General features: G+C 39.5%; 1 protein-coding gene across 1 annotated transcript; it reads right to left on the bottom strand.

Annotated features, from left to right (window-relative positions):
• Positions 1–255: 255 nt before the first annotated feature.
• Positions 256–24,922, bottom strand: LOC128237415 (coadhesin-like). Its single transcript, XM_052952940.1, has 9 exons — positions 24,843–24,922; positions 22,117–22,182; positions 21,265–21,291; positions 14,591–14,761; positions 14,336–14,437; positions 13,427–13,573; positions 12,108–12,284; positions 10,339–10,509; positions 256–446 (listed from the first exon to the last, which is right to left on the bottom strand). Exons 1-9 carry the CDS (start codon positions 24,853–24,855, stop codon positions 295–297), a joined length of 1,026 nt encoding a protein of 341 aa, XP_052808900.1. The 5' UTR covers positions 24,856–24,922; the 3' UTR covers positions 256–294.
• Positions 24,923–25,870: the final 948 nt, after the last annotated feature.

Below are 25,870 nucleotides of genomic sequence, written 5' to 3'. Positions count from 1 at the left end.
ATATTGATTATAGACTATTGATTACGAGAGCAATAGGTTAAGATTGCGTTAAAATTGGTATCAATTTGAAAATCGGCTTCGCATTGCACTGTATATTGCATTTAGATTCACGATGTATAGATCTACTTGATATGATATGAATTGTGACAGCTCAATATTATCAACTTGTGCTTTTGATATAATCGTTTATCGATCGTTTAATACGACTGAATGTAGAATTTCAAATATCCCTTCTGCGATATTATACAGATCATATTAATATTATTATATTTCATGCAGTTTATTTGTTACACATTAAATGCAAACAAGTTGACTGGAGCAGTTTACAGTCTGTGCTGCGTTGCCAAGGCAGTCGACGTCACGACCGGTGCTGCAGTGACGTAATCGGTCACGTGTCCCATCACCACACGTAACAGAACATTCGCCCTCGTACCAGTGCGACCAGGCTAAAACACAGAGCATGTTCATTGTTAGATCAGCTTAATTGGTCAAATTTTGACATACAACTTGCGTTCACCATTCACCTGAAAATGTCTTATTTGTATATGCATGTACATAATGATTGTTTTGGGCTGATGGCCCTTATCAAATAAATGATTTGAATTGATATTGGTAAACTGATGGTCGTAATGCTTGATGAAAGATTCAACTTGATATTCATCCATCAAACAATAAATGACCATCTACATTTCATTATATTTGCATAAATATAGTATAGTAGTCTGAAACAAACAAATATCCACTGCATCTTTAATTATTATGTATCACGATACAAAGTGTTTATGAAGTTCTGCAACTAAATATATTTAGTTGCAGAACTTAATAATTACTTTGTATCGTGATTCATAATAAATAAAGATATAGAGGATATTTTTTTTATTTCAGTGTAAGATCGTATTTTATTTCACGAGTGGCAAAGAAAAACATATTTTCACGAGTGGCGAAGCCACGAGTGAAAATGTAGTTTTTTTATGATCACAAGTGAAATTAAATACGATCTTACACTGAAATAAACAAATGTTCTGTTACTTTTATGCTTTTTTTCGGAGTTTATTTGTTTTTTTATTTATTTCGGAATAACCCCCTTTTTGAAAAGGGTGGGCTTTACGCCGCTACCCGTGGGGCGCCCCTTATGCATAAGTATAGCTGTCAACGTTTCTACTTTTGGTTTGCTGAGAAAAAGTTCTCTGCTATTCATTCTTATAGCTTAATATTCGCTCATGTTTAATTGCAAAGCTTTATGAGCAGTAAACAATGAAGTATTATTAGTGCACATATGTTCCAAAAAATAATGAAAACACTTTTTATTTTAAGATGGGCATGAATACATAACCAAATTACTACGCCGCTATTTAAAGAATGAAAATTTGGAAGGTCAAATGTGTTAGCAAAACAAATGTGGATACTCATTGGATTTTAACCATTCTTCTTAGTTTAAGACTGCATGTTCGCGTGTTTTTATAGTAAGTTAATATTCAGTCATCTTACTGTCAGAGACCAGTCTGTTTCGCTTTAAAATGTTTGTTTTCCAGATAAAGAGTAAATGCCACGCTAGTTTGTTGACACATTTTGAGGTGTGGGTGGGGTAAAAAATATCGGATCTATCTGAAAATTGTTGTGTGAATTCTCCAGGAAGCTCATTTTACGTACTACAACGGTTAACAGTTCAAAATACATTTGAACGATGATATACAATTTTATTTATGTTCGAACAGTTGTTTTTGTCTGTAATTTGTTTGGTATGACAGCAAATGTTCGAACATAAGCTTCAAAGATTAGTAAAATGTTTGATAAACGGGATAACCGGTAATAAACGGTAGGTTGCTAATTTCCAATTATATATTTATTTAAATTTAAAAAACATTTCTTTCTTTTTTTTAACATTTTTTGACATAATTTACTGAAGTCCAGTGTTCTGTTTTGATCAGGGCAAGTACATGTAACAACAAAGGAATTTAAAAGTAGTTCTGAAAATTGATATTTTCACTCCTTATTTTGCAGTGAAAATATCAAATTGATATTTTCACTGTTGTTATTTCACTGTTAAAACCCCATATTTCATCGTAAAGCATGAAAGAAACAGTGGATATTTGTTTGTTTCAGAGTAAGATCGTATTACATTTCATGAGTGGCATAGAAAACTTTATTTCAAGAGTCGTAAATATAGTTTTCATGTGACCACGAGTTATATTTAATACGATCTTACACTGAAATCAACAAACTGCCTGTTTTTATGCTTATTTTAGGAGTTGTATTGGTATTTTCATTATTTTTCTGAATACCCCGTTTTTCGAGAAGAATGTTTGTTACATCGCTTTCCGTCGGACGCCCCACAAGTTTTGACAGCTGATGACGTAGCTATCTTTTCTTTTTTCGGCTGGTGTATAAATAGTTCTCAAAGGGTTATTTTTATTGTCTTTATTACTTGCATCTATATTAAAAAAAGTGAATGCACGAAAGTATTTTTAATTGAAATAGGCAAGAATGAATGAACAACATAACACAGTTCGCCATTTATTGACAATTGAAACGGTCAAACACCTAAATAAAACAAATGTGAATAAACATTTGATTCTAACAGTTTTAGAGTGTGTTTAGTAATACAGGGATACTTAATAACCGTTCACTGTCAGAGATCAGTATGATCCGCTTGAAGAAAGTTTTCATCACGTGTGTTTGTTGACAGCTTTTAGGCGGAAAAAAGATATATCAGTAAACTTGTGTGTGAAAGTTCGAACCCTAGAGTCATACAATTCAAAGAGATGTCCACGTCCGTATAATTTAGGTACACCCACTGTATATATAACCATGGATGTACAACCACGGTACCATGTCTGTATTATGACGTGACAGTTACTCTACCATGGTTGTACCCCTACAGAACCATGAATGTACACACACGGTACCATGTCTGTATTATGACGTGGCAGTTACTCTACCATGGTTGTACCCCTACAGAACCATGGGTGCACACCCACGGTGCCATGTCTGTATTATGACGTGACAGTTACTCTACAATGGTTATACCCCTATAGAACCATGGATGTGCACCCACTGTACAATGCCTGTATTATGACGAACAAGTTACTCTACCATGGTTATACCCCTATAGAACCATGGATGTGCACCTACTGTACTATGTCTGTATTATGACGAACAAGTTACTCTACCATGGTTATACCCCTATAGAACCATGGATGTGCACCTACTGTACTATGTCTGTATTATGACGAACAAGTTACTCTACCATGGTTATACCCCTATAGAACCATGGATGTGCACCTACTGTACTATGTCTGTATTATGACGAACAAGTTACTCTACCATGGTTATACCCCTATAGAACCATGGGTGCACACCCACTGTACAATGCCTGTATTATGACGAACAAGTTACTCTACCATGGTTATACCCCTATAGAACCATGTATATACACCCACTGTACCATGTCTGTATTATGACGAACAAGTTACTCTACCATGGTTATACCCCTACAGAACCATGAATGTACACCCACGGTACCATGTCTGTATTATGACGAACAAGTTACTCTACCATGGTTATACCCCTATAGAACCATGTATATACACCCACTGTACCATGTCTGTATTATGAGGAACAAGTTACTCTACCATGGTTATACCCCTACAGAACCATGAATGTACACCCACGGTGCCATGTCTGTATTATGACGAACAAGTTACTCTACCATGGTTATACCCCTATAGAACCATGTATATACACCCACTGTACCATGTCTGTATTATGAGGAACAAGTTACTCTACCATGGTTATACCCCTACAGAACCATGAATGTACACCCACGGTGCCATGTCTGTATTATGACGTGACAGTTACTCTACAATGGTTATACCCCTATAGAACCATGGATGTGCACCACTGTACCATGTCTGTATTATGACGAACAAGTTACTCTACCATGGTTATACCCCTATAGAACCATGTATATACACCCACTGTACCATGTCTGTATTATGACGAACAAGTTACTCTACCATGGTTATACCCCTACAGAACCATGAATGTACACCCACGGTGCCATGTCTGTATTATGACGAACAAGTTACTCTACCATGGTTATACCCCTATAGAACCATGTATATACACCCACTGTACCATGTCTGTATTATGAGGAACAAGTTACTCTACCATGGTTATACCCCTACAGAACCATGAATGTACACCTACGGTGCCATGTCTGTATTATGACGTGACAGTTACTCTACAATGGTTATACCCCTATAGAACCATGGATGTGCACCACTGTACCATGTCTGTATTATGACGTAACAGCTACTCTTCCATTGTTATACCCCTTTAGAACCATGGATGAACTCCACTGTACCATTTCAATATTATGTTGTAACAGTTACTCTACCGTGGATTTACCCCTATAATGCCAGAATGTACTCCACTGTACCATGCATGTATTATGTCGTAACAGTTACTCAACCATGGTTATACCCCTATTGAAACATGGATGTACTCCCACTGTACCATGACTGTAGTTGCTCAAACATAGTTATAACCCTATAGAACCATGAATGTACTCCACTGAACCATGTCCGTATTATGACGTAACAGTTACTCAACCATGGTTATACCCCTATAGAACCATGGATGTACTCCCACTGTACCATGTCCGTATTATGCCGTAACAGAAAATCTACCATGGTTATACTCCTATAAAACCATGGATGTACTCCACTGCACCATGTCTGTTTTATGTCATAGGAGTTACTATACCATGGTTGCACCCCTATAAAACCATGGTTGTACATCCACTGTACCATGTCTGTATTATTCGTAAGAGTTACTATACCATGGCTGCACCCCTATAGACCAATGTATCTACACCACCCGTACCATGTCTGTAGTATGTCGTAAGAGGCACTATACCATGGTTGTACCCCTATAGAACCATGGATGTACACCCACTGTTCCTTGTCTGAATTATATCGTTACAGCTACTATACTATGGTTATACCCCTACGGGATCATAGATGTACACCCACAGTGCCATGTCTGTATTATGACGTAACAGTTACTCTGCCTTGGTTATACCCCTATAGAACCATGGATGTACTCCCACTGTACAATTTATGTAACTCTATTTTGCAATGACTGTATCTATACTGTACCCTGACTGTACCCCCATGAGCAATGTCTGTCCCCACTCTACCATGCCTTTACCCCAAAAGAAACATGCTTTTACCCGATTACAACATGTCTGTACGTCACTCTACCATGTATGTTTCCCATGTACATGTACATTGCCCACCGCGTCATGGCCTTACCCCTGTGTTTCATGTTAGACACCAATGCACCATGTATGCCCCAACTGTCCATGTCTTTACCTCACTAATTAATATATGTACCCTAATTATGACATGCCTGTTCCCAACTCTAAAATGTTTGTTTTCCAATTGTTCCATGTCTGTATCTCACTGAACCATGTGGGTTCCTCAATCTACGATAAAAGAAATCAACTTTACAATGTCAGTAGCCCACTGTTCCATGTATTTACCCAACTGTACCATTTTTTACCTCAAAGTGCCTTATCTGTACTTCACCGTATTATGTCTGTACCCTACTGAACAATATCTGCACCCCACTGTAAAATGTCTGTACCCACTGTACAATGTCTGTACCCCACTTTACAATGTCTGTACCCAATTGAACATTGTCTGTAACCAACTGTTTCATGTATGTACCCCACTGTAAATTTTATGTACTCAATTGTACAATGTCTGTACCCCACTGTACATTGTCTGTACCCCACTGTACAATGTCTATACCCCACTGTACAATGTATGTACCCCACTGATTCATGGTTGCATCCTCACTATACAATGTCTGTACTCCACTGTACAATGTATGTACCTCACTGTACAACGTATGTTCCCCACTGTACACTGTCTGTACCCCATTGTACCATGTCTGTACCCCACTGATTAATGTCTGTACCCCAACTGTAAAGTGTCTGTACCCCACCGTACCATGTCTGTTCCCCACTGTACATTGTCTGTATCCCACGCTTCCATGTCTGTACCCCACTGTACCATATCTGTGCCCCCACTGTACCATGTCTGTACCCAACTGTACAATATCTGTATCCCCACTGTACAAAGTCTGCAGCCCACTGTACCTTGTCTATACCCCATTGTACCATGTCTCTACCCCACTCTACCATGTCTGTACCCCACAGTACCATATCTGTACCCCCACTGTATCATTTCTGTAGCCCACTGTACATTGTCCGAACCCCCACTGTAACATATATGTACCCAACTATAAACTGTCTGTGACCCCACTGTTCCATGTCTGTACCCCACTGTACATTGTCTGTACCCCACTGTACCATGTCTGTACCCCCAATGTACCATGTCTGTACCCCCACAATACCATGTCTGTACCGCACTGGACATTGTCTGAACCCCACTTTACCATGTATGTACCCAAATGTACAGTGGCTGTACCCCACTGTACATTGTCTGTACCAAAATGTACATTGTCCGTACTCCCAATGTACATTATCTGTACTCCCACTGTACTATGTCTGAACCCCCACTATGCATTGTCTGTAACCCCATTGTACCATATCTGTACCCCCACGGTACCATGTCTGAACCTCATTTTACAGTGTCTGTACCCCACTGTATATTATCTCTACCCCTACTGTAGATTGTCTGTACCCCAGCTGCACCATGTCTGTACCCTACTGTACATAGTCTGTACCCCCACTGTACCATGTCTGTACATCACTGTACCATGTCTGAACCCCAACTGTACCAAGTCTGTACCCCACTGTTACCTGTCTGTAAACCACTGTACATTGTCTGTACCCCTACTGTACTATGTCTGTACCCCACTGTTACATGTCTGAACATCCCCCCCATTGTACCATGTCTGTACCCCACTGTACCATGTCTGTATCCCAACTGTACCAAGTCTGTACCCCACTGTATCATGTCTGTACTCCACTGTACATTTTCTGTACCCCTACTGTACTATGTCTCTACCCCACTGTACCATGTCTGTACCCCCACTGTACCATGTCTGTACCCCACTGTTCCATGTCTGTAACCCACTGAACATTTTCTGTACTTCTGAACCCCTACTGTACTATGTCTGTACACCACTGTATCATGTCTGTACCCCCCCCCCCACTGTACCATGTCTGTACCCCCACTGTACCAAGTCTGTACCCTACTGTACATTGTCTGTACCCTCACTGTTCATTGTCTGTATCCCCACTGTACCATGTTTGTACCCCACTCTAGAGTATCTGTACCTCCCCCCCACTGTACCATGTCTGTACCCCACTGTACCATGTCTGTACCCCCACTGTACCAAGTCTGTATCCCACTGTACCATGTCTGTACCCCACTGTACATTGTCTGAACCCCAATTTTACCATGTCTGTGTCCAACTGTACATTGTCTTTACCCTAACTGTTCATTGTCTGTACCCCAGCTGTACCATGTCTGTACCCCACTGTACATAGTCTGTACCCCCACTGTACCATGTCTGTACATCACTAAACCATGTCTGTACCCCTATAAAGTATCTGCCCCACTTTACATTTTCTGTACCCCCACTGTACACTGTCTGTACCCCCCACTGTACTATGTCTGTACCCCCACTCTACATTTTCTGAACTCCCACTGTTCATTGTCTGTACCCACACTGTATTTTGTCTGAATCACCTCTTAACATTGACTTTACCCCCACTGTACCATACCTGTGCCCCACTGTACATTGTCTGTACTACCGATATAAATTGTCTGTACTCCCACTGTACATTGTCTGTACCCCCACTATACCATGTCTTTACCCCCACTGCACCATGTCTATACCCCATTGTACAGTGTCTGTTCCCCACTGTATATTGCCTGAACCCCACTGTACAATGTCTATACCCCATTGTGCACTGTCTGTATCCCACTGTACATTGTCTGATACCCCACTGTTACCTGTCTGTAAACCACTGTACATTGTCTGTACCCCTACTGTACTATGTCTGTAAACCACTGTACCATGTCTGTACCCCCCCACCACTGTACCATGTCTGAACCCCACTGTACCATGTCTCAACCCCAACTGTACCAAGTCTGTACCCCACTGTTACCTGTCTGAAAACCACTGTACATTGTCTGTACCCCTACTGTACTATGTCTGTAACTCACTGAACCATGTCTGTACCCCCCCCCCCCCCCACTGTGCCATGTCTGTACCCCACTGTACCAGGTCTGTACCCCAACTGTATCAAGTCTGTACCCCACTGTATCATGTCTGTACCACACTGTACATTTTCTGTACCCCTACTGTACTATGTCTCTACCCCACTGTACCATGTCTGTATCCCCCCACTGTATCATGTCTGTACCCCACTGTTCCATGTCTGTACCCCCCCCCCCAACAGTACCATGTCTGTACCTCCACTGTACAAAGTCTGTACCCCACTGTATCATGTCTGAACCCCACTGTACATTTTATGAACGCCCATTGTACCATGTATGTACTCCACTGTACATTGTCTGTACCCTCACTGTTCATTTTCTGTATCCCCACTGTACCATGTTTGTACCCCACTCTAGAGTATCTGTACCCCCCACTTTACCATGTCTGTACCCCCACTGCACCATGTCTGTACCCCCACTGTACCAAGTCTGTACCCCACTGTACCATGTCTGTACCCCACTGTGCATTGTCTGAACCCCAATTGTACCATGTCTGTACCCAACTGTACATTGTCTGAACACTAACTGTACATTGTCTGTACCCCAGCTGTACCATATATGTACCCCAGCTGTACCATGTCTGTACCCCACTGTACATAGTCTGTACTCCCACTGTACCATGTCTGTACATCACTGTACATTGTCTGTACCCCCTCTATACCAAGTCTCTGCCCCACTTTACATTGTCTGTACCTCCACTGTACATTGTCTGTACACCCCACTGTATTATGTCTGTATCCCCACTGTATATTTTCTGTACTCCCACTGTGCATTGTCTGTACCCGCACTGTACCATGTCTGTACCCAACTGTACATTGTCTGAACCCTAACTGAACATTGTCTGTACCCCAGCTGTACCATGTCTGCACCCCACTGTACATAGTCTGTACCCCCACTGTACTATGTCTGTACATCACTGTATCATGTCTGTACCCCCTCTATACCAAGTCTCTGCTCCACTTTACATTATCTGTAACCCCACTGTACACTGTCTGTATACCCCACTGTATTATGTCTGTACCCCCCACTGTACATTATCTGTACTCCCACTGTTCATTGTCTGTACCCACATTGTACTTTGTCTGAATCACCTCTTTACATTGTCTTTACCCCCACTGTACTATATCTGTGCCCCACTGTAAATTGTCTGTACTCCCAATATACATTGTCTGTACTCCCACTGTACATTGTCTGTACTCCCACTGTACACTGTCTGAACCCCACTGTGCATTGTCTCTACCCCCACTGTACCATGTATTTACCCCCACTGTACCATGTCTGTACCCAACTGTACAGTGTCTGTTCCCCACTGTATATTGCCTGTACCCGACAGTACATTGTTTGTACCCCCACTGTTTAATGTCGGTGCCCCATTGTACATTGTCTGTACCCCCACTGTACCATGTCTGTATCCCCACTGTTTTATGGCTCTATCCCACTGTACATTGTATGTACACCCACTGTATCATGCATTTACCCTTCTGATTTATGGCTCTTCCCCACTGTACATTGTCTGTACCGCACTGTTCATTGTCTGTTCTCCACTGTATCATGCATTTGCTCTACTGTTTTATTGCTCTACCCCACTGTACATTGTCTGTTCCGTACTGTACATTGTCCATACCCCACTGTATCATGAATTTACACCACTATATTATGGCTGTACCTCACTGTACATTGTCTGTACACCACTATATCATGCATTCATTCCACTCTTTTATAGCTGTACCCCACTGTACAGTGTCTGTACCCGACTGTACATTTTTTGTACCACTGTAACTTGCATTTACCCCACTGTTTCATGTATGTATTCCCACTATGCCATTTATGTACCCGGATAAACCGTATCTATGCACGCACTGAACCGTGTCTGTACCCCTTATGTACATGTTGTACCATTCCTGTTCTCTTCTATGGCATTTCGTCTGTGCCCACAAGTAATATGTCACGGTACCACAATTGTAATTCTACTGTACTTTTGCATTGCCAATACTGTACCACATATGGACACTAACACTACAATGGCTGTACTCTGATGCTTATTGGTGTTATTGGGAAATATAAGTAGATTAACCTGCGCACGGTCCGTCTGTGCAGTCACGGGTATCGATCGAGTTTCCCTTACAGTCGCGGCCGCCAGAAGCCGGCGCAGGGTTTGTGCATGCACGTTTCCGAGTGATGGATCCCAGGCCACACGTGAGAGAGCACTTGGTCCAGGGACTCCACTGCGTCCAAAAGCCGTCCACTGGATAGGTGTACGGTGATTTAGTGTAATGAAAAATGTTTTTGCTATTTCACAGGTAGAAGTGAGTCTATTAGTATTAAACAAAAGAATGGAAATAAATACTTAAAAATTACATAATCCTTCTGTGCTATAAAAAAGAAAGATAACCAATATATTGTTATATATATATTGATTCTATATTTGATTGTTTTGTAATTCAATATAAACATCAATTGTACTATGTATTGAATGGTTGTAAACTTCATAATTGTTCAGTTTGAACACGTTATATGAAATCATTAACGTTCGTGGGGCATTAATGTTCGTGGTTTTCGTGGGTTAGGTGATCCACGAATTCAAGATCCCACGAAATATAAACCCTTTATTCACTTTTTCAATTGCCTTGTTACGTACATACTCTAGTATACATGTATTATTTACAGAGGTCGCAGTATACAGTGTTAAAACCTGTCTCACTGTATAACTTACGATAATTACTCTGTTAATATATTATAACTGCCGCTAACAAATAATGAACCAAATCAATTAAATGTTTTATGCAGCAAATGACAGTTATAAGCACGTGTTTAAACGTGTGCTGTTAATGAAAATCTCCAAGTTTACAAGATGTGCGTGATGAGTGTCTGTACTCGATTTTTTTATTTAATGAAATAATTAATCGATTACTAGTACATTGAAGGTTACTAAGCACCGAACGTGACAATATACGCACCTTTTCGGTGTTTTCACAGTTTGCAAAATTCTTAATTGGCATTAAACGGCTTCCCCTATCTGTACTTATGATCAGGGTACATATTCTTTTATTACCTTTATTCCCAATTAAATCGATAAGTGACATGGGTATATGCACTAATTGGCATGTCGTACCACATTAGCGAGTGTCATAAACCGAGTGACGTAGAAGACGGAAATCACGGGCCAGCGCGTGGATATTATGCAGACGATCTAGGACGATCGCATCTTCGATTTTTTTTTCAAAAATGAAAATCCACGAATTTAAGTACCCACGAAATTTCATGCCCACGAACATTAATGATTTCACAGTACTTGGTCCACGCGTGTATCACCACAAATACCGTATAGGGTGACACAGTACGTAGTCCACTCGTTTATCACCACAATAACCTTTTAGGGTGACACAGTACGTGGTCAACTCGTGTATCGACACAATAACCGCATATGTTGATACAGTACGTGGCCCACGCGTGTATCACCACAATAACCGTATAGGGTGATACAGTACGTGGTCCACGCGTGTATCACCACAATAACCGTGTAGGGTGATACAGTACGTGGTCCACTCGTGTATCACCACAATAACCGTGTAGGTTGATACAGTACGTGGTCCACGCGTGTATCACCACAATAACCGTATAGGGTGATACAGTACGTGTTCCACGCGTGTATCACCACAATAATCGTATAGGGTGATACAGTACGTGGTCCACGCGTGTATCACCACAAAACCGTATAGGGTGATTCACCACAATAACCGTGTAGGGTGATACAGTACGTGGTCTATGCGTGTATCACCATAATAACCTTAGAGGGAGATACAATTCGTGGTGCACGCGTGTTGCACGTGTAAGTCAACCTACCTGGGCAGACCTCGGTGTTACAGGCTTCTCGCTGTATGCTTTCGCCGATACAGAACAGCCCTGTGCCCTGTGGGGCAGGACTGTCACAGTGACGTGAGCGAGCACGTACCCCGAACCCACACGATTGGCTGCATTGACTGAACTGGCTCCAGGGGCTCCAGCCGCCGTTAACCGGGTCTACAGAAACACAAACCAACCATGAACACTTTAACAGAGATTATAGGGATATATTTACGTTAACGATGGATGATTAATGTGGTTCAATAAATTATAATCACCATGAAAGGCCATTCAATGAAGAAAAAGAAGAAAAGTGCTTAACAAATGCATATTAAATAAAAATAAAATCTAATATCCCTATAGCACACATTCAAGATCTGGTTTCTTCGATTCCTTGCGTTTGTTAGTTGCTAAGATGTTTCGCTGACAATTAAACTTTACGCCACGAAGGGTGATTATAAATATAAATATATGTCCCATGTAGCTGTGGGGGCATCCTTACCATTGAGTCAGATTCAATTCGGCAATCATGAATTTTAACTCGGATTGCACAAATAAATATTTAATATTTTATCGGATTACGCCGAGAACGAAGAACATGACTTCACTGAAGAAAAAGAAGAAAAGTGCTTAACAAATGCATATTAAATAAAAAAAAATCTAATATCCCTATAGCACACATTCAAGATCTGGTTTCTTCGATTCCTTGCGTTTGTTAGTTGCTAAGATGTTTCGCTGACAATTAAACTTTACGCCACGAAGGGTGATTATAAATATAAATATATGTCCCATGTAGCTGTGGGGGCATCCTTACCATTGAGTCAGATTCAATTCGGCAATCATGAATTTTAACTCGGATTGCACAAATAAATATTTAATATTTTATCGGATTACGCCGAGAACGAAGAACATGACTTCACTGGACATTACTTGTTCGTCCAATTTGATTTGGTTAACTGTTTACTCTTCCAAATGTATCTCCGTATTAAACAGAAAAAATGTAATAAATTTATAAATATCATATATTCGGCGGTTAGGGCAAAGTAGCCACAGAGACCCACAACCTCTTGAGTGACATGCGGAAACCCTATAACCGATGTTAAACCTCATAGGCAATAATATCATGAGTATATATTTGCAAGCAACTCTTTTAAACCAGACATTTTAAGCAATGGACTTACACCACGGATGATTATTATTGGCCCTTTTCGTCATTTTAATAGATTCATTGACTTGAACTCTTCAAATATGTGTAGTAAATCTTATCAGAGTAAGAGTGCATCTTTAATGTCGTGTAAATGATATGTATTCATACTAACCAATGCACGTGCCGACATTGCACTTGTATTCCTCTTGGCTGCTGCCAGCGCATACGTCGGTTCCAAGGCAGTTGCGATGACGTGTCATTGTACCCGTGCCGCACGTGACAGAACAGCTGCTCATAGCCGACCACGCGCCCCATCCAGCTTAGAAAAGAACTTTTATAAATTAATTCTTATTCTCAGAACATCACATTAAATCCACCTTTAATTATTGAAGCATTTTAAATAACCGACGTCCTCATATATATGTATTTCTAAAATGACTTTGTTCATATTTCAATTGATATACATGCATATCAGTGAAATTCATTTCATAGTATGCTTCGTGCTGAATGCTGTTAATCTCTACGCTTGTTTCCTTCCGCTGACTTATTTCGCTTACGAACATTTGGCTAGAAGATATTTGCTCTCTCTTTCTCTCTCTCTCTCTCTCTTTCTCTCTCTCTCTCTCTCTCTCTCTCTCAGTACATCTGTGTAAGCTTCAAACGATCGGGGCCAGCCAATGTTTGTATGTTTGTATCTACGCTTCACCTGATTGAAATAAATAACGGCTGACTGCTGATTTACTGACTTAATTGTATTGGAAATCTTGTGAAATACTGCCTTCTCATTGGACAAAATATAATGTTGACTTATAAATGTACTGAGCATATTTATTTAAATGAGTATTTCAAATAAGCCCGTGAGTTTTAAAACTAGGTTTAACTAAATGCAATATTAATTAAGAAAGTGTCAGTGTCCATACTGGATATGTTTTAAAACCGTATTTGATATCAAATGCAGATGCTTTAAGTATATCGTGTTCCTCTTGTACAACATTGAACTACCATGGTAATGTTAATGGCAATACAAGTGTTTATTTATTTTTTCTATTATTTACAAGTGGGAGTTGTTGATGTTACATACCGGGGTTACAGTGGCCGCATGTCGCCTGGCAGTTGGTTAAAGACCATGCCTCGTAGGTGGAGCAGTAACTAGTCTGACAGGATGTGTAGTTGTCATGGCAACCTAGTGTTTACATTGATATATGTAGAAACCAAATTAGTTTGGAGCGGGTTCAGTACTTAAGACATTATCGCAGTCTATCAAAACAAACTGAAAAGTTAGCGAGTATTGTATTGTTCACATAATACTTGTGGCGTTTATGTGAGAGTTGCTTACCGCCTTGGTTATTACAGTCACATGGCAGGAAGACGACGGCCGCGTCGTGGCCGCAGTTGCCTGGTGCCAGACTCCCAGCGCCGCTCAAGCAGTGCCGCTCGCGCTGCTGCAGCTGGCGGTGGCAGTCACACGCCGAGAAGTGCGACCAGGGCGACCAATGATACCCACCCTCTGAATCACGTCAACATAGCAATGTTACTTGGTTTAAACATATTTTATTCAACATATCTATATATCTATATATACATATAATACACGTTAAATATAATTTAAGTATTTGCATTAATATATTGAATCGGATTGAAACGAAAGCCTAGCTTATAAAGTTTCTCTCCGTGAGAATTAATTTACACGTTATGCAGAGTAATGAGAAGGTTAGACAATTTTAATTACATGTATATATGTTGTTAATATGAAAACATGCAGAATATTATCTTAAGAGAACGAAAGAAAGCGTTTGAAATAGTGTATAAAAATGATGATTTCGGTAACAAAAAGAAGAAAAGAGAGCATGGATGAAAACAAAAGTAGACAGAGCGAGAATATATGTAAGTTTGATGATAGTTAGATTGATGATAGTTGGGTACCTGTACCGTTTGGTAGAAAGGGTCAAGTCTGGGAATATAGCATAATCAGAAGCGTTTCGAGTTTTGTAAGAAGTTATGAACAAAACTGAAGATTTTTGAGTTGCTCTCGTTGTTAAGGGTGGGATCACCGTTGAGAATGATATCAATGTCAACACGTGTGATTCTAAACATATCACGAATTAAGGTTTGTCGAATATCCGTTTACAAGGGACAATGCAGGAAGAAGTGAGTGCTACTTTCAACTTCACCACATTCGCATAGAGCAGAAATTATTATGTTTTTGCAAAAGAGGTGATAGTTAAGGGCACTACAACTAGTACGCAGTCGAGTATCTGCAAGGGACGGCTACCGTTGTAATATTATGGAGGGCAGACTGAAGATTGATTTGAAATAGATCTCTTGAAAGAAGCAATAGAAGGGCTGTCCCGCACATCCCGAGAAAGTTCATTCCATGCACGTACAGAAGAAGGAAGGAAAGAGGAAAAGTAAGAACTAGTACGTGACATAACCGTTCTTGTATTAGATGCATTGCGTAGTGGATAATTATGAGAACCAACAGTTTGGGGTGTAAGGGATGATAAATACTCAGGTACAAGGCCGTTGTCCATTTTATAGAAGAGACATAGTTTGTGATTGAGTCGTCTTTCTGAAAGAGTAGGCCAGCTCAGTTCCTTGTGAAGAACAGAAATAGATACAAGCTTGTAGCCCCACAGATGATTCTACCGGCCTCATTTTGAATCTTTTGAAGTTCATTTTTTTCATAGTCTGTACAATTATCCCACACTGTATTAGCATATTCAAGAATTGGGCGAATGTATGAAAAATAGATAATTTCTAGACATTTTCTGTCCAAACGGAATTTTAGCTTTCGCATGATGCATATGCGTTTGAGGGCCTTACTTCTAATGTATTCAAAGTGCTCGTGCCATGTACAGTCACTGGAAAGGACCAAATCAAGATGTTTGTGCGAGTTAGTTTCTGAAATTTGTTGACCATACATAGTTAACTCGGGATAGAAACAAGGTTGTCGTTTTCGGGAAAACAAAATTGACATAGTTTTTGCAAGGTTAAAGGTTACTAACCATTTATCAGCCCAAGTACTTATGCTATCAATATCCCTCTGGATTATTTCAGTGGCCCTCAGGGGCTCATCAACCAGAATGTACAGACTGGTATCGTCTGCGAATAACCTAATATTACTACCAATATTAACAACAATGTCATTTATGAATATAAGAAATAAAAGGGGACCTAGAATGGAACCTTGCGGAACACCGGCCTCAAGTTGGGCCCAACTAGACATGGAGCCATGGAGAACTACGCGTTGCCTACGATTATTGAGATAGTCACGGAACCATGATAGTAAGTTGCCATGGACACCTGTTTCTTGAAGCTTCACAAGCAAACCCTTGTGCCAAACTTTATCAAACGCCTTGCTAATATCAAAAAATACTGTTCGAACTTCAAGGCCATCATCTAATGCCTTGCAAAAAGTGTTGTAAAGGAAGGTAAGTTGATTAACAGTGGAGTCACCTGGCCGAAAGCCTGACTGAAACGAGGTTAGAAAGTTTATATCACGAAGATGGTTAAAAAAATGTTTATATACTGCCCGCTCGAACACTTTTTCCATTGTATTAAGTAGGGAAATAGGACGATAGTTTACAGGAAGTGTCGGATCTCCCTTTTTGAAAACTGCACATACATTAGCATCTTTCCACTGCTTGGGAAACTGACCGGTAGAAAGAGATGTATTAAAAAGGGCACACAGCGGGCGAGCTAAACAGTACGAGCATTCTTTTAGTATTCGGTTGCTTATTCCATCAGGACCTGAGGCTTTGTTTATGGGAAGGGAGGTTAAAATGTCGGTGATATCATTTGGTAGCAAAGTTATATTATCAAGATTATTATTACCGTAGCGATATTTTACCGGCGGAATGACATGACCACTATCGTCTAATAAAGATTGGTTTCTAAAATGTGTATTAATCAGTTCAGCTTTATCAGCGTCATCTAGACACAGTTCTCCGTTAGTGGGATCTTGAAATTGCATTGATACATGGCTTAGATTGAGAATTAAGAAAAGACTTTAAAATCGTCCACCAGCCTTTAGATTGGACAGACCCAGAACAAATCTTTTCCGAAAGAATATAATAGTAAGTTTCCTTTGCACTCCGAATGGCCAGAGTGGTTTCGTTTCGAAAACTTCGAAACTTATCCCAAAGTAGAGTTGAGTTTTTACTCTTAGCATTTTTATAGTACCGTTTACGCTTGCGAATGAGATTTTTTAAATGCAAAGTCATCCAGGGAACGTCGTCTGGTCGAATAACGACTGTTTTAGTTGGGATACATCTTTTGGCGTGATTCAAAATTGCGTTAGTTACATTGTTAGTGTATGTATTAATATTTGCATCAGAAAGAGAGTCCCATTCATTATTGTCGAGAAGACCTCGTAGCTCCTCGTAGTTACCCCTGTCGTAATACCATACTTGCCTCGGAAACGAGGTTGTCTTACACTTTGCGAATTTAAGTATTCCAAATATAGGACAATGGTACCGAATATTGGATGGGAGAAAAGGATCCCCAACACCCGAAGATATTAAGCTATTAGTATTTGAAGCGAAGATCAGATCTAGTGTGGATGAGGTATTTTCAGTAAAGTGGGTCGGCTCGGTTATAACTTGCGAAAGTCCATAGACAGAACATAAGGTTTGAATACGCCTGGAAGAACTTGAGTTGCTTGAGTTGTAATTAAAATCACCAGTTATTATTACATCACTGATTCCTGTTTCAATGGCAAGTCCCACAGAGTCCTTTATAGAATCACGATACGCGCTAGATGAGTTTGGTGGTCTGTAAAATGTCCTAAATAGTAAACGCTTACGGCTTTTCAAAGTAATTTCGACCCATATGCTTTCCAGGCAATTGATTTCTAGAACGAAGTCTATGCGGCGAGTGAAGTGTATACTATCCTTGATAAATACACAAACACCACCATGACTGTCGTCTGGTCTATCACGTCTCTCGACCGTGTGATAACCAATGAAAGATATATCTTCGCAAGAGATTGATTCATTAAGCCATGTTTCAGAAAAAGCTATAATATCAAATCCATTCAATTCAGAGAAAAGTATATCAACCTTGTTTTGCAGGCTTTGTACATTGTAATGGATAAATGAGACGTGATGTTGTGACAAGAGGAGTTTTAATAAATCTGAACTGGATTCTGTTGAACATGATGAAAATGAATCGGGACCAGGATTACGGTGAACATCACCAGATATTAATATGAGCTGGACAATCCATAATTCAAATACAATGGCAGAGAAAACTGAGTAGACGGCTACAAACCATAACCCGTTACAACGGAGTTTCATTACATTAGGCTGGAACTTTTTTCCAGTGGTTGGCGTTGAGTGTGAAACGTGGTATGCCTTAAGAGAAAACAGGGCTAAGACGTTGAATAGGATTGGGATGGAAAATATTAAAACTGTACTGATTTACCAATATCCCCCGACGTATAACTTTGTCAAACCGGCTACCGACGACCAATTACTACACAGTGCGTTCATGAAACAGAATGGATAAGAAACAGAAACAAAGTCACCGCCTATATCCGGTTGACGACATTAAATGTCACTGGCGAGTACCCATAAACTATCATAAGGCAAGGAGCATGAAGACCAAAGTGTGAAGAAAAGAAAAGTTTACAGAATGATGGAGATCTAGAAATGTGAAAAGTAAGAATAAACAAAAAAAAAGTGATGTGTCATGTGGAAGAACCTAAGAGCGTAATATAAAACCTTGGTCCTTAAAAATGATGATTAATAGCAAATTTCTGAAAAACTGAAGTGTTAACAGATATTGATGTAAACAACAATATTATGTACAAAGAATTACATATACCTATATGCTAAAATAAAAGTTTCAATAATTTGTAACAAAAACAAATGGACTGTATATGCAGTGAGTGATCGGTTCATAATTAGTTATAGTACAAAGTAGTTACATTTGTATATATATGTATTAAATAGGCTCTAAACATTTAATAGCTACGACAAAGTAATGATTAAGTGTTGTAACTATACATATGCGCCCACAACAATAAATTGTTAGATGCGACTCAGTCAACCATTGACCTTGTATAGGCACACACCAACCAACAGATTAGAAGCAATGATGTGCATCCAAATATTATTAGTATATGTTATATACTAACTTGATCAAAGGTTAACAATGATGCAATTAATTTGGTACGTTACAATACTGTTTCAATAAATTAAATCATATGATGATGGGGTATTCAAAACTATGGATTGAAGATATTTAAGTAAAAGCATGCTAAATTGTAAAGATACTACAATGATCATGTTAGTTTGTTCAGTACAAATACTGTTTCAATAAATTATAACGGGTCATGTTACCGTTAAGTGGTTTAGCACGATTTTATGTACTTAGGTGCTTTTACTGACCAAGTGGTTTAAATAAATAAATCCTCGATTTACACACCTGTGCTAGTTCATGACCTATGAAAGCCTTACTGTTTAACAGTAAGTACCGTTATTAGTGTTTATCGATATAAAAGTACATGGTAAATTTAATGCAATGTATCTAATATACTTCAGATAAAACAAAACGTAACACTAGAGATGGTTAGTCACTGGGAGCCCGCCGAAAGAACAGACGCATACGACTGTTGTTGTGGTATTGGGCGAAGCACTGTCGAGTTCTCAAACATAAGAAGATCGTTCGCTTTCGTGACTCTGTGGACGTTCATGTCGTTGTCACGAAGCAAAATAGTGCCGTCAGACGTCCATGCACTTTGAATTTGACCTTTGCGTGCGAGGAGCCTAGCTTTAAAGAACACGTTGCTTCGCGCTCTAGATAGATCCTCATTAATAAAGACCTTGTTATATAGTTCCTTCCCCTTTGCATTGGCTCGAATATTAAACAGTTTCTGGCGCGAGCGGTAAGACGTGAATTTTACTATGATGTCACGTGGTCTAATCGTACGAGCAGACCGATCAGACCCCTGTGATGACCCAGGTACATATCGTTTTCCGACCCTATGCGACCTGTCGATCTCATCCAAGGAGATTGAGCCTCCCAAGTCCGACACCATAGATATGACTATATCGTCGGTGACTTCCCCAGCGGCCTCCTTTATGCCCGATATACGAAGGCCGTTTCTCCTGCTATATTGCTCGGAGTGATCGACTCTTGACTCGAGTTCTGATACCCGTACTTTCAGAAAGTTGTTTTCCGACTTTATGGTATCATGCTCCTTGAAAAGATTTTGATTGATTTTGCTTACTACCTTGGAATAAGGGAATCAACCGCAGATTCGACTGCAGTTGTAATAGAACTCTGAATTTCAACAAGAAAAGGAGCCTTTAGATGATTTGATATTACAGTAATGTCATGCTGAGAAAGCTTTATGGAAGGACTGACGTCAGCAGTAGTGTCAGTGGAGTGTTCTGGAATGCTCGAAATGTCAAAAGACTCATGAGGCCTTGACTTTTTATTGTCTGTTGGCAGGTCCATTTCCGATGGAGAAAGTGAAAGGTTACGTTTGGCGGCCGGCCCTGAGCCAACAGGCGTGGGCGTAGACGTACAGTGCTCCATTTGTATTCATTTATAAAATTAACAATACGTTTGTGTCCCTTTTAAAGTTATGCAGTATACAATTTGATAGTACTTACATAGAAAACACCAAATGTCTAAAATCATCCATTTGTAAGTCCTCAAATTCACAATTTTCAAACATATACACTTCAAGTAACTTCACAGATTAATTATCACCATTTTTAAGTCCTTAGCTCGACTACAAACCCCGAAATTTTGTTTATTTTCATGACCGCGAGAAAATACGTCTGACCATCTCAAGATTTAAATAGGAGCAATGTTACTTATGATGGATGATGATGACGAGGGTTCTGGTTATAGGACTAAAATACATCATAGAATGAATTTTCACTTTACTTTTTAACGCTATAGGCAATATTTGTAAATTATTCGACCGAAATATTTTTCATTCAATTGAGAAAAGAATGAAAGGATTGTAAGATATAAATAAACATATGAACATACCAATAAAACGCCGTGCATCCAAGGACCCTGTAACACACAATGACTGTATAAACTGACAGCACTTTAAGGTAAACAATGTACAATATTGTGCACATTTGAGGCCTGGTCATCACAAGCTTTTGATATCATAGATATGGGGAAACTTGCAGGGGAAGAATACGTAAATATGTACTGGTAATATATTACAAACACTTTTTATTGGCATTAAGATTGTAAATTTGATTATTTCAAGTCTGATTTCAGTTGGAAAGAAAAATAACACATACATAGTTCAATTACTTTATCTGTTATACATGTTAAGTCAATTCTTTTTTATATAAGTACTTTGCTAAAAAAACGTCTTTGAAGGCCACATTATTTATTAGCGTTAAAAACGGCTTTGAGCGATTCGTTGTTGTGTGATTGGTTATCACGTGGTGTTATCAATGTATTGTTAAATGGTTAAAATATCCACCAATTTTCTGGTGCCCTAGTGTTAAAGGTATCTGTTTTATATTTCCTTGAGTCAAAATACCAATGAGTAGAATTTATCATGAAATAATGTAAACTTACATTTCCGATTTCATTTTTGAAAGAAGTTGAAAACATTTTACGTTACTCATTTCTGTATACCATCATAAAGGATGGCGTATTTTTCTTGTATGCCTTTCTGTGAAATGTGTTTTTAGTGAAATAATGACAGTGAAAATATTTCATCGTAAAGTAAGGGGTGAAATTAACAACTTTACGAACTACTTGAAAATTAATTGAGTTACTTCTTTTTGATAGAAACTGAGTACATCACTTTTTAAACAGACAAAGATAATGGTATAAATAATAGTATATCAAGAATAAAAATACTGTATTACCCACCCATAGAGTCTTGGTAGCCTCGTGTAACGCTCCAACATATCAACACAAACACGCCATTCGAGATCGCTATAACAGACATAAAACAGTGATACCATAGGTGTCAGTTTTTACACCCGGAATTGTGATATATGTCTATATAGAAAATAAGACGATCTCAAAAACCTGTTTAGCCGCTTGCCCAATAAAGCTGAATTATTTGAAGTTATAAAACACATGCCGACTCTCCCAATTAGGGAAATTAGATATGATTCGAAAATCGCATTCTTTAATAAAAATGAAACATTTCTCTTCTTACGTCCACATTTTTTCACCATACGCCATCGGAGATAATCGTTGTATCTAAATATGTATATGTATATGCCAAATCTAGTCATTACTGCAATCTGTTCAGTTGTAAATGACATACAGTCGAAATATGTTATCTCGATGTTCCGGTTTTGTCGAACTTTTTTCGAATGTTTTGGGTTCATTTATACATGTTTTGTAAAACAGTTATTTCGAATGCTCGTTATCTCGAAGTATTTCCCGGGGTCCGACCACTTCTACACACCATGTTCTGGCTATAAAAGGATTGTTGCTGATTTTTAACATTTCGCTTGATTGAGGTAAGGACGAGAACGCGGCAAATAGCCACTGTGTCCATGGTTTGCTCCGAAAACGACAAAATAGCAATACGGCGCCTTTTCACCCTTTTGTAGGAAGTCACAAGATCGAAAAGGCGTTAAGTTGCTACTTTGTCATACTTCAAACGCAAAAAGTCAGCAATTGATATGTTGTGTTTTGTCCTCAATTTGAAGCCTGTTCGCTTTCAGTTTCGAGTCTTTTCGCTTTTTAAGGTTACACACGATGAGTGATTCTAAATGCTATCAGCTTTCGTCAAAGTTTTGTTTACAATAAGCTTTAAACTAGATTGAATGTGTTTGTTTTAAGAAACAAACTGCAATGACATTGACCGTGACCTTCAACCCAATAACCCAAAATAAATGTTGTCCATCTATTGGTCAAGAATGACCTGTCTGTTTAGTTTCTGAAACAAGAGGGCCATGGTGGCCTTAAAACGCTCACCTAAGCAAAGGGCCACAACTCTGTGATAAAGCATGAATAGAAATGTTGCAATTTAAACACATCTTTACTGATGACGATGCCTTGTTTTATATTTGTAAAGGGTAATGTAATGAAGCTACCTGTAAAGTTTAATTGAATTTGGTCTGGTAGTTTCATAGATTTTTTAAAGCAAAACAGTAAGTCGGCCATTTTGTTGTTGTTGATGATGATGATCAATGTCAATGCCTTGTTGTATTTAGGGTCATGCAATGAAGCTTCCTGTAAATTTTCATTTTATTTGGAGTGGTAGGTTTAGAGGAGATGGGTTTTTTTTAAAGAAAACCAGGAAGTCAGAGATTTTGTCGTTGTTGTTGTTGTTGATCTATCGTGACTCCTTGTTGTATGTTTGTAGAAGGTCACCCAAGGAAGCTTCCTGATAATTTAAATTGAATTTGGACTAGTAGTTTCAGAGGAGATTTTTTTTTAAAGCAAAACAGTAAGTCAGCTATTTTGTTGTTGTTGCTGTTGTTGTCGTTGTTGATCAACCCTGTTGATATTTGTAGAGGGTCACCCAGCAAAGCTTCCTGTAAAGTTTCATTGAATTTGGACTGGTAGTTTAAGAGGCGATGTTTTTTTCAAGCAAAACAGGAAGTCGGCCATTTTGTTGTTGTTGTTGATCAATCGTGACCCCTTGTTGTATTTTTGTAGAGGGTCCCCATGGAAGCTTCCTGTGAAGTTTCATTGAGTTTGGCCGGATAGTTTCAGATGTTTTTAAGCAATTGTTGATGGACGGACTGACGGACGGACGGATGCCGGACAAAAACCGATCACAACAGCTCACCATGAGTACTTTGTTCTCTGGTGAGATAAAAATAGCACTGAAAACGTTAACGGCTACGTATACCTTCCGATAATTTCACAACTGAGAGAGGAAGGGTTGGATGGGTTGGATGGTACTGGACTTCGGGGGGGGGGGGGGTACTTAAACGAACAAATGCACCAAAACCTTCAGCCCACATGATGAAGATAACGATCCAATTCTTCCATGACAACCAGAATTCTCACCTGAACGTCCAGTTGAAGAAGTTCGTTTAAGTTTCCGAAAGTATCCAAAGAATCTCAATACATTGATCCGGTCCACAAAAGAACTATATGTACAATTATAAGAGAATGTACGCCTGACAAAAAGTGTATCCCCTTCTAATGACCGCAGTATTTATCCGTGGACCGGATCAATGTATTCAGATGTTTTACAGGTCATATGAAACCAAAACAGGAGTTTATTGCCTTAAAATGACGGTGCGAGAAATTATGTTTTATAATTTTGTTTTATCAAACTGTTATTTACTTGTGTTAACATTTGACACTTACTTGGCATGTTTTTCTAGCTGTAATGACATAACGTTTCCTCCATTTATATGGTAGTTAGAGCTGGGGCAAGCACATTAGTTTGAGCATATGGCCCATTTGTTTCGGAGAAAGGTGAGACAATGCACCAGCCATATCCGGTTCTACACCAGGACGTGGTACGTAGTTTAATTCATGTTTATACTTCTCTATTCATGCTTCATAACACGTGAACTTTATATATGCAAAATACTTCTTACTCCGTTTTCCTATCACCTTTTAAACAGTATTTGTTTATGTAGTTACCAAAGTGTCAAAAAAAGACAACAACTTACTATGTGTCCTCATGGTAACGATGCCACTATTACTTTTACTATTCAGCTTGAAACGTCTTATCAGTGCATATATTATATATATATGCGTAAATAGCGTTCATACTACACATTCGAGGCCAAGTGTAGCACTTAATTGTATTGATAATGTTCGTAAAGTACAGATGTTAATCGCGTTCATCTTCTTTCTGTTTATTGAATGCTTGTTCAGTAACTTAAAGCTATTGCCAAACCAACAGTACGACCGCGATGCGCCCTCTTCACCACAAAAAAAGGAAAATCATCAAGAGGTTTCAGAGATCTGTGAAAGGTTTCGCTTAGGTGGCTCTAGGGTTTCAGAGATCTGGGAAAGGTTTCGCTTAGGTGGCTCTAGGGTTTCAGGGATCTGTGAAAGGTTTCGCTTAGGTGGCTCTAGGGTTTCAGAGATCTGTGAAAGGTTTCGCTAAGGTGGCTCTAGGGTTTCAGAGATCTGTGAAAGGTTTCGCTTATGTGGCTCTAGGGTTTCAGAGATCTGTGAAAGGTTTCGCTTAGGTGGCTCTAGGGTTTCAGAGATCTGTGAAAGGTTTCGCTTAGGTGGCTCTAGGGTTTCAGAGATCTGTGAAAGGTTTCGCTAAGGTGGCTCTAGGGTTTCAGAGATCTGTGAAAGGTTTCGCTTAGGTGGCTCTAGGGTTTCAGGGATCTGTGAAAGGTTTCGCTTAGGTGGCTCTAGGGTTTCAGAGATCTGTGAAAGGTTTCGCTAAGGTGGCTCTAGGGTTTCAGAGATCTGTGAAAGGTTTCGCTTAGGTGACTCTAGGGTTTCAGAGATCTGTGAAAGGTTTCGCCAAGGTGGCTCTAGGGTTTCAGAGATCTGTGAAAGATTTCACCAAGGTGGCTCTAGGGTTTCAGAGATCTGTGAAAGGTTTCGCCAAGGTGGCTCTAGGGCTTCAGAGATCTGTGAAAGGTTTCGCCAAGGTGGCTTTAGGGTTTCAGAGATCTGTGAAAGGTTTCGCTAAGGTGGCTCTAGGGTTTCAGAGATCTGTGAAAGGTTTCGC

The sequence above is a fragment of the Mya arenaria genome, chromosome 1, assembly GCF_026914265.1.
Source record: "Mya arenaria isolate MELC-2E11 chromosome 1, ASM2691426v1".
In the NCBI taxonomy this organism is placed as follows: domain Eukaryota; kingdom Metazoa; phylum Mollusca; class Bivalvia; order Myida; family Myidae; genus Mya; species Mya arenaria.
This window is presented reverse-complemented; position numbering and strand designations above follow the sequence as displayed.

What these genes read in the sequence shown, in the direction of transcription:
- LOC128237415 (XM_052952940.1), bottom strand. An exon ending in AGGCTACCAAGACTCTATGG is followed by an intron (nt 21,292 to 22,116) that starts GTGGGTAATACA and finishes TGTGTGTTACAG; the next exon opens with GGTCCTTGGATGCACGGCGT. An exon ending in GGATGCACGGCGTTTTATTG is followed by an intron (nt 14,762 to 21,264) that starts GTATGTTCATAT and finishes GACGTGATTCAG; the next exon opens with AGGGTGGGTATCATTGGTCG.